The sequence below is a fragment of the Balaenoptera borealis genome (genome assembly GCF_965194805.1).
Source record: "Balaenoptera borealis genome assembly, contig: HAP1_SCAFFOLD_550, whole genome shotgun sequence".
Classification (NCBI taxonomy): domain Eukaryota; kingdom Metazoa; phylum Chordata; class Mammalia; order Artiodactyla; family Balaenopteridae; genus Balaenoptera; species Balaenoptera borealis.
Genome location: NW_028123647.1, coordinates 349,193 through 359,163, shown reverse-complemented (window position 1 = coordinate 359,163; position 9,971 = coordinate 349,193). Strand labels below are relative to the sequence as shown.

The 9,971-nt window shown below is 40.6% G+C and overlaps 1 protein-coding gene across 2 annotated transcripts; it reads left to right on the top strand.

Annotated features, from left to right (window-relative positions):
* Nucleotides 1-3,374: 3,374 nt before the first annotated feature.
* On the top strand, nucleotides 3,375-4,639 carry LOC309621512 (protein BEX2-like). 2 transcript variants are annotated; one of them, XM_082408948.1, is made up of 3 exons: nucleotides 3,375-3,464; nucleotides 3,592-3,676; nucleotides 4,002-4,639. In XM_082408948.1, the coding sequence occupies exons 1-3, from the start codon at nucleotides 3,462-3,464 to the stop codon at nucleotides 4,391-4,393; spliced, it is 480 nt and encodes a 159-aa protein (XP_082265074.1). In that variant the 5' UTR covers nucleotides 3,375-3,461; the 3' UTR covers nucleotides 4,394-4,639. The 2 variants fall into 2 exon arrangements, with proteins under 2 accessions (XP_082265074.1, XP_082265075.1); XM_082408949.1 differs by lacking the exon at nucleotides 3,375-3,464 and having other exon boundaries at nucleotides 3,598-3,676.
* The last annotated feature ends 5,332 nt before the right edge of the window (nucleotides 4,640-9,971 follow it).

Here is a 9,971-nt window from a genome sequence, read left to right as displayed (position 1 = left end):
CTCTAGATATGGGAAGAAGCAATAAGAGGGAATCATTTCTTGGACCATAGCAGACTAGTAAGTCAGATGGTCCAAAGACTTTTGGCTACTGTTAACAGGGCCTAGTCCAGTAATACCACATTGAATGGTCTATCAATGAAATCTTAGCCTGACCTACGCATGAACATTCCTAGTACTGTGGGACAAAATGGTCATGAAATGCCTCCCAAAACATGGTCAATTTTATGACAATGGAGCAGGGGAGGGAGCGTTGGGGGGGGGGGCCCTGACTACAAAAATATGGCACTTGCCACCTGGTTCTATAAGAATGAAGTCACTTAGCCACTGCAGTTACAGACCTTTAAGACACCCTGAAAGGAGATCAGGGCAGAGATCACGAATGAGGCACTCTGTGCTCTGGGAAAACTGGCAGAACAGGCCTTCAAATCCATCAGATAATTAAATATTTTCAGAAGAAAATTTTATGAACCCAATTTTTTGCATCCTCTCATACCTAGAAAAGCACTTAAAATCATTAACAGAGACATCTGCTCCTCGTGAGTAGCAGCAACCTTCCTATGACTAGCAGCAACCTTCTACTGAGATGTGTGCTTGATTGCACATACTCCCTTCACCAAAATTATGTATATATACACTGACCTCTCCCCTGACCTCTTTGGAGCAGTTCCTCAGAGCTATCTGAGAGGCTATCTCCCAGGCTACAGTTCTCAGTAAGTCTCCAAATAAAACTGAACTGACAGTTATCATGCTGTGAACTGTTTTTCAGTCAACAATTCATGCCCACTAATATGAGTAGAATCAAAATTACATATGATAACAAATGGTGAGGATGTGGCAAATTCAGAACTCTCATACAGTGTTGGTAGGTATGTAAAAGGGTCAACACTGTGGAAAACAGTTTGGCAGTTCCTCAAATGATTAATCATATTGTTGCCATGAAGTATGAAAACATTATGCTAAATCAAAAAGTGAGCCCCAAAAGAACACATATTATATATTGTTTCATTTATATGAAATGTCCAGAATGGGGAAATCTACAGAGATAGAAAGTACGTTTGCTTTGTATGGTTGCTTTGACCTGGAGAGGATGGGAGGATAGGAGAGTGATAGTTAAAGAGTACTTTCTGAGTTTTTCTTTGAGGTGATGAAAATGTTCTAAAATTGACTGTGGTGATGGTTGTACACATCTGTGAATAAAGTAAAAATCATTGAAGTGTACACTTTAAATGGAGATCATATGATATGTGGATTATAGCTCCATAATGCTGTTATTAAAAGACATAAATAGAGTCTTAGCCCGATTTGGTTATCAATTGAATATGAGAGACAATGAAGAAGGATTCAAGGATGATGGTCTGGTTCTGAGTTGGCCAATGGGTGGATACTAAGGCAGAAAACAAAGGGAAAAGAGGCAGGTCTAAGGTGAGAATAAATGACTAGAGTTAGTGAGACAGCATATACAGACACTTTTAACCTTTTTTAGGGGCAAAGAACCACAGCCTCTTTTGAGAATCTTCTAAAAATTATAGCCTTTCTTCCCACAAAAATGTGAATATATAATCACCTCCCATACAGATAATTTTGAATAACATTTAAGGTGTTCCACAGACTTCCATGTTTGTATGCCTAATATAAGGTTACTCAGGATTGTCAGCAGAGAATGTTCCTTGGACCCTGGCATAAGTGAGGGAGTATCAGGGTGGGTATGGACTGGCAGATAGTGACCCTGCAGCAAGGCTGGGTTCTTCCTGAGTGCACTGGAGGTGAGGAGGTAAGGGTAAGGATCTCAACTCTCTGCACTTCCCAAGCCAGGCGAGAGATAGCAGAAAGGTCCCAAAGAGGTTTCCACATGGACAAGGTGAAAAAAAGGAGAGAGCAGGCAGACCTGGGACGCTCTCTCTGAAGCAATTACTTTTCTACAATTCTTGTAATCCCCCACCACAGAGGTGTAGAAGAGCCCCATCTGGTTTTGAGTATGAGAATAAACCCCTCATCTATCTGGGAGATAAGTCACTAGGTAGGATTTTGGGGAAGAAATGGATGGAAGGAACCAAAGGAACTTACTCAGGTCAAGACCTTGGTCACCTGTCCATCTATATTTTTGGAGTAAGAAACAATCAGGAGCTTGAATGTAGGAAGTAAGAGGCTCTGGAATGTGGCAGCAGGAAGACCAGCCCCTTCCCAACCTCTTGACAGGGCAGGGGTGATCGGATTATCTCTGCGTCCCTCAACCTGCATCAGCCTCATAGCTCTTCCCTTTGCTTAGGTCTTCAAAACCATCTTTAATAATAGCCGTTAAATTTAAGCAGACGACTTCAGTTGCCAGCAAATGCTTTTCCATATTTAATGAATGTTTATTATAGTAGAATAAAATATAAATGTTTATTAATAAAACTTGAAATCTGTCCTAGAAGGAATATAAAGGTAGATTATTTACATAAAATAGCCAAGATTTGACAATCAGACTTCTCCGTGAATATTAACTTCACAGATAATTTTCAAAACATCGCGACTGTGTTTAGAAAGATTTCCCCCATTTTTTTAATTCCATAAAATTCTGAAACAAGCTAGAATATTCTAAAAATGAAGTTGTGTGGAGCCCAAAGAAAATACTTTCTGTGTGGTGCAAGAGAACATAAACAATGAGTTTTCTTTTTTTTTTTAACTTCCCCAGGTTGAAGCATGTCTTTCAAAAAACGAAATTTCCTAATTTCAGGTTTTTTAGAGGCATACTGATTTTTAAAAAGAAAATAAAGAGAAATTGCTAGGAAGCAAATACTATACAGCTAGTGAGAACAGGAGAAAAAAGCAGAAAGGGCCAAAGTCAATACCAAGGCCTTGGAGTGGTGGGAAGGGAGGTGCAGACTCTCCCTGGTAACCAGAGAAGGTCAAACCCCAAACATAAGGGCAGTGAGGCCGCCTGTGGGCCCTCGGATCGGAAAGGACCAAGCTGAGGAACCAGACCTAGCGTACAGCTGCGTGTAGGGGGACATCTTGCGTGCGGAGGTTGAGGGGAGGGTCCTGTTGAACTCTCCGTCGGCCCCGGTGGGTGGGGAGGAGGATCTGAGGGCGAGGTCAGCGGTGACGCGAAGCCCTCACGTGACCGCGAGCTGCAGAGCGACGCAGCCTTCGGTGCAGTCGTCACTCTTGTCTGGGTACCAGCTCCCCGCTGCCCTGCGAACGGCGGGCTGGCATCGGGCCCGGGGGAAGCGGAGCAGGTAAGGGCTCCGGGGCCCGCGCTCTGACACCTTGGCGGCAGCTGCCAGCCAACCCCAGAGGCCGGCTCATGGGTTCAGCGCAGGGGATCACCGCGGCGGGTCCCAGTGAGCTCTCTCCACACCCTTGCTTTCTTGGGACAGAAATAGGGCCCCCCTGGGGTGAGGGTTGCAGGGGCAGCAGGGTTCCAGGCCGCAAAGCAACTTAAGAGCGATGGGAAATCATCTCTGAGTTCCTGCAGGGCAATGGTGAACCCGGGAAGGGGGCGGTGGACGCAGGTCGGGGGTGGCGGCGGGGGGTGGGCGGTGAGGGGCGGTGGTTCGGCGCCGAGAGCTTGGCGACAGTACTCGCTCCCTCCATCCCTGCCTTCTGCAGGTCTGCGGATCTAAGTGTCAAGTGTTGCGGCGACGCACTTGCAGCGAGAATCGGGAGGAAGCGGAGACAGCAAGGATAGGCCCAGGTCGGTGCAGGGGACGGTGTGTGTGGGTGGGTGCAGAGCCCCGTCATACCCCCTCCCACCTTCCCCATGCCCCGTCCTCCACTTTGTTGTTTGAAGAGGCCTGGGGGAGGGATCTGTAGGGAAAATGGTGGATTTGAGAGGAGGGAGGGAAAGAACTGAGGGGGGGAGGGCTCGGACTGGGGGCCCCCTAGAGGGCTCATGAAGCCTTTCAGGTGGGAAAATGAAATTAAAAAAATAATAATAACACATGCTATCCAGGCCTCTGTCCTTGGTGCTGATCTATCCACGAAAAATGCAGCCCTTTTTCTTGTCTTTTGTCTCCTAGGAGCAATGGCGTCCAAAGAGGAACAAGTGATGAAAAATATCAACATGGAAAATGCCAACGAGGAAAATGATAAAAAGGATGAAAAAGAGCAACTTGCTAATAAAGGAGAGCCTTTGGCCCTACCTTCGGGATATGGTGAATATTGTGTACCTGGAGGAAATCATAGGCGGTTCCATGTTAGGCAGCCCATCCTGCAGTATAGATGGGACATGACTCAGAGGCTTGAAGAGCCACAGGCAAGGATGAGAGAGGAGAATATGGAAAGGATTGGGGAAGAGATGAGACAACTCATGCAAAAGCTGAGGGAAAAGCAGTCGAGTCACAGTCTGCGGGCAGTTAGCACTGACCCCCCTCACCATGACCATCATGATGAGTTTTGCCTTATGCCTTAAATCCTGATGTTCTCCCTGAAGTTAATAGGGAGACACACCTGCTTCCTAAACTTACATGTTCATAATGTACCTCTGTTGTAAACCTGTTGATGCCACTCATTTCTGGTGGGTCTCGTATTACCAGCTTCTAGTTGAATGTGTTTTTGACCCAGTCTGTAAGATTCTGTTAGCAGAAGAATTTTACCTATTGCATGGCAAGATGCTTATTATATATTGTGAAGTTAATAAAGCAGTTTTAAAAAGCAATCTATGTATTCTTTTTTATTTCAAATCTCATATTTATCTAATACACGAGGAGAAAAATGCTGAAATTAAATGTACCAAAAGATTAATACAGGGACTCGATTCTGTGAGATGGTTTGATGTGTTTTCTTTTATAATTTAGTTTGAGAAGATATGCAAACTATTTTTAATGACTTTATGAGAGCCATAGGGTCACAATAAATACTTGGTCCCTAAATTTGGATCTTTTAGCTAGATGAATAAACCCATGAATTCTTTATAAATTAGGGACTATATTTGCTTTACTTGACTGTGAAACAAGGTCAGGAGTGTGTGAGCTGTGTTTCCCTATTTTTGCCCCCATCCCCACATATTAGGCAAGAACCCCCTCCCCTCACATTTTCCCTTCAAATATTTAACAGAGTCCCCAAAGATAGATCTGCCCAATACAACATCCCTCTTCCCCTTCAGGGCTGCAATTTCTGCTAGTCAAGGTGTGATTTCTGCCTGACAAAAACTTAACAAAGTACGATTAATAACGATTGAGTCAGGAGCTCTGAGTTCTTGTCTCATTCCATCCCTGAATAAAATAACCTTGGATATGTGACTTCAGTTCTCTAGAGGAGATTACTTGCAATTTCTAAAGGAACACTGAATTTATTTAATAATGTCCTAGTGTTTCTAAAAGTATGCTGATCAGCCACCTGTGTGAGAATCACCTGAGGAGTTTCTTGAAAATGTCCCACTCCAAATCTACTAAATGGAGCTCCAGAACTTTCGTTTTTAACAAACTTCCCTGGTGATTCTGATGCACATTAACATTTAAAAGGCTACTGGTGTGTATATACTTACTATGATCTCAATTCTTCAATAGGAACAAGAATAATTAGAAGAACATAAAGATGAATATCTGAATTCAATGGAGAGAAACATTAAAATGCAAAGGATGAGAAAAATTTAAAGACCTTTAGATTTACTACATAAAAATTGAAAGTGTATACACTAAAAAGTTAACAGTGGTTATCTCTTGAGGGATATTGGGTGATTTTTTTCTTTGTACTAAACTACATTTTTCTTAAGGAATATGGATTACTTGTGCAAAAAAGAAATAAAAGCCAATAATAGATCCAGATCCAAAGAACTCTTCAGTGAGCTTATAAATGCAATGGAGGCACTTAAAACATTCTCATTGACAGAAAGATATGTAGATTTCAAATTACTTATGGATATGGTATTCATGCCTTGGTTTAATTTTCTCTCCTACTGAATGTAGGCAAAATCACTGTCTTACTTCTAATCAATAGAATACAGCAAAAGTGATGTGATGTCACTTCTGTGATTGCATTACAGAAGATTATGACTTCTCTCTTGCTAGGAGACTCTCTCCCTGTCCCCTACCTCCTTGCTGGCTTTGATGAAACAAGCTGCCATGTTGGAGAGGCCCATATGGCAAAAACCTGAGAGTCTTACAGTCAACAGGCAGTGAGGAACTAAGACTCTCAGTTCTATAGCTCTTGAGGGAGTGAATCTTGCCAAAAAACATAAGTGAGTTTGGAAACAGATGCTTCCCTACTCAAGCCTTCAGATAAGACCCTGGCCCTGGACAACAAATTGATTGCAGATTTGTAAAAGACCCCGAGGCAGAAGACACAGATTAGCCACACCCAGACTTCTGATTCACAGAATCTCTAGGATAATAACTGTGTGTGGTTTTAAGTTGCTAAATTTTGGGGTAATTTGTTACACAACAATGGTTAGCTGATACAGTATGTGTCTCTAAAGGATAATGATGCTTTTAAAACATAACCACAGTACCATAATCACAAACAAATGTGGGAAACAATTATTTAATATCCAGTCATTGTTCAAATTTCCAGTGGTCTCATATTTTTTAACCCCAAACTATATAAACTAACAAAAAATAAAATTCTAACCACAAACTATATGTTAACAAAAAATAAATTGGCCAACACTATTGGCCTTGCCAGGTTGCAAATAACAGGAACAACCTAATGTAAAGTTTTCTACTGGGAATCTGACAAGAGTGTGTGTTTGAAAAAGAGTCTCATATCCAACATAGACCTGAAGCCACAGATTCTGAAAATCTAGCAAATGTTAAGAGAGAAACTAGTGTGTTCTATGCAATGAAAATATAGGGTAGAGTCAGGGTCAGGAAGGGGCATTACACAGACAACTTCATAACCCAAAACAATCATTTGAGATTCTGACACCTGCATTTTGCAGAAGTATTGGAAAACAGTTATATTTAATCAAATTTGCCAAAATAATCTGTTTAACTCCAGAAAGAAAAGCATTGGATAGAAAAAGTGGCTGTCAGGCTGGCAATGTTGGAAAGATGCAGGTATAAATCATCATATTACTAATCATTCCTGTGGTTGAGTAAATACCTACAAAAAAAATGTGCTCTTATGGTTAGAGGAAACGTAGGACTGAGATAACAGGATGAACAAGCAGGTATATGAAACCATTTTATCATCTAGTTTGACTGAATAAGGCATGGAGTATGTTTTTAAGAAGTCTTTTTTTCCCAAGAAACACAAAATTCAGAGGACTAACATAAGTACATGGAGGATGGGAATTCCCTGGTGGTCCAGTGGTCAGGACTCGGTGCTTTCACTGCTGGGGCCTGGTTCAATCCCTGGTCAGGGAACTAAGATCCCACAAGCTGCATGGTGCATCCAAAAAAGAAAAAAGATAAGTACATGGAGGATGTAATTTGTGGGTCCCAGGACCTCAAATCTTGAAAATGAGGATGCCCTCTGAGAGTTCTAAATGGATAAATCTGATAGATAATGAACATGGCTTTCCATCTCTGTGAATAACACAAGAAATTATCTGTGAATGTGATTCTAAAAAGGTTGCGAAGATCTAGTATTCCAATCAGCATCATTTGGGAGCTGTCCAATGAAAGCAGGAACATGGAAATGCTCCAGGAAGGAAAATAATAATAATATGCCCATAAGAAGCAAGGTCTTGGAAATCCTTTAAGAGACTTGAGGTTAAAACAGGTAGAAGTCCAAGGAACATTTTAAAGGATTTTAAGGGAAAAAACTATGAAATAGATGGCATAAATGTGCCATAAGAGAGAAGGAAACATGCAAAAACACGACAAAAAATAAAGCAAAATGAGCTGAAGGGGGTTCTGACCATAATATCCAGCTGTCCCAGTGAGGAAATGTATTCAGAAAAGATATCAATTAATGCATAGTCAAGGTACTAAAAATAGATCTCTTTAAAAAGAATAAAAAGGAATTTCATTTCATGCATAACTGGAAAATAAAGTTGTCTTCTGAATGTCAAAGAACTAAAATTCACCATACACATTATGAATCAATGTAATAAGCTAAGGAGTTAATGTAAAAGTTTGGGTTCCAGAAAATAACAGAATTTACAAAACCAAAGGGAAAAGTAGATGGGCAGATAAGCTACCTAACACCTACAGTGATCCCCAGACAGAAAAAAATCAGATGTGTAACCAGTGCTAAAGCCAGTGGTGTGCTGATAAACTAAATGTTAAACAACTGGGTTTCCAGTAAACTATGTGTAGTGTTAGCTTATTTCCATTGTATAAATACTCCTACTACAGCTGATTTTCAGTTACCAACATGATGTCACTTAATGCAAAGTTCAGAAGAGATATGTATAATTAACTGTCCTGAGCCAGTAAGAGCTGGCTTTAGCACACCACTGGCTGAGAGCTTCCCTTATCAAGGTGGATAAAACAGAGACAATACTATGCAATGAAAATGAAAGATAAGAATGGGAAAAGGAAATGTGTTTTGGAAAGGAGATGTAGGATGAGCATAAAGGAGAGAAAGATAAAAGAAAAAGAAACAGAAGATAAGAGAAAAAGGACTAGAGGAGTGTGTGTGTGTGTGTGTGTGTGTGTGCGTGTGTAGAGAGAGAGAGGGAGGGAGATTGGTAGATTACCGAGACATGGATACTCCTAGGCGATTTAAAGGAGTGTTTGTAAAAGCACAGACTGGAGTCAGGCAGACTTTAGTTCAAATATTGGCATCATCACAAGTTTTGTGACCTTAAACAAAGTTGGTCAACCTCCCTTAGTTTCATTTCTCTCATTGGTAAAGTGTGGAAAGTATTTAGCAAGATGCCTGTCATATACTAAGCTCCCAGTAAATGTTAGCTGTTAATGTTATAACACATGTAAAATGAAAAAAAAAAAAAAAAAAGGTTTAGGTCACCAAAAATGAGTAGCCTAATGTTTCAAAGTTAATAAAATTAGTGGATTTTTGAAAGTATGTATTGATCCCAGTAGTCAAAAGTTGGCATAAAAAGGATTACATTTGGTAAAAACAATTTGTCGCACAAGGTGCTGTTCAATTTTTGAATCATTATTGATAATTAATAATTGAGAAATTGCACAAGAAAATCCAGAGTTTAAGTTTCCATGAAAACTCAGTAAGTCTGTCAACCCTGAGCCTGCATTCCCATGTTGCACCAATTGACTAGAAGGAGCTAGTGGTGGCTTCAATTCTTTAGAAAGACACGTGCTTCAGTTTAACTTTTTGTACCCAGATTTTTTTATTCAAATTATATAGTTACCTCTCTGGCCCTTAGAGGCACTTCAGTTTGTAGCCCCTAATCCGTATCAACTGCATTTCAAAAGTAATTTGAAGCAATGGTTCAGCAGATAAGTAGGATTTAGCCTAATTTGGGACTCAAGACATTTTTATGTTCCAAATCTGCAGTGTCCAATATGATAACCATGAGCCACATGTGGCTATTGAGAACTTGAAATGTGATTAATGTAATTTGAGACAGGTAAAAGTGTAAAGCACACACAGGATTTCAAACACATAGTATAAAAAAAGAATGTAAAATATCTTATCAATAATTTTTATATGGATTATATGATAAAATGATAGCATTTTGGATATACAGTGTTAAATAAAATATACTTTAAAATTAATTTCACCAGTTACTTTTTCTTTTAAAAAATGAGACTACTAGAAAATTTAAAATTAGATACGTGGCTCACATTATCTTTATATTGAAATGCAACATTACAAATCATTTTTAAGATACAACACATTTTTTAAAATTAATTAATTAATTTATTTATGGCTGTGTTGGGTCTTCGTTTCTGTGCGAGGGCTTTCTCTAGTTGTGGCAAGTGGGGGCCACTCTTCATCGCGGTGCGCGGGCCTCTCACTATCGCGGCCTCTCTTGTTGCGGACCACAGGCTCCAGACACGCAGGCTCAGTAATTGTGGCTCACGGACCTAGTTGCTCCGCGGCATGTGGGATCTCCGAGACCAGGGCTCGAATCCGTGTCCCCTGCATTGGCAGGGAGATTCTCAACCATTGCGCCACCA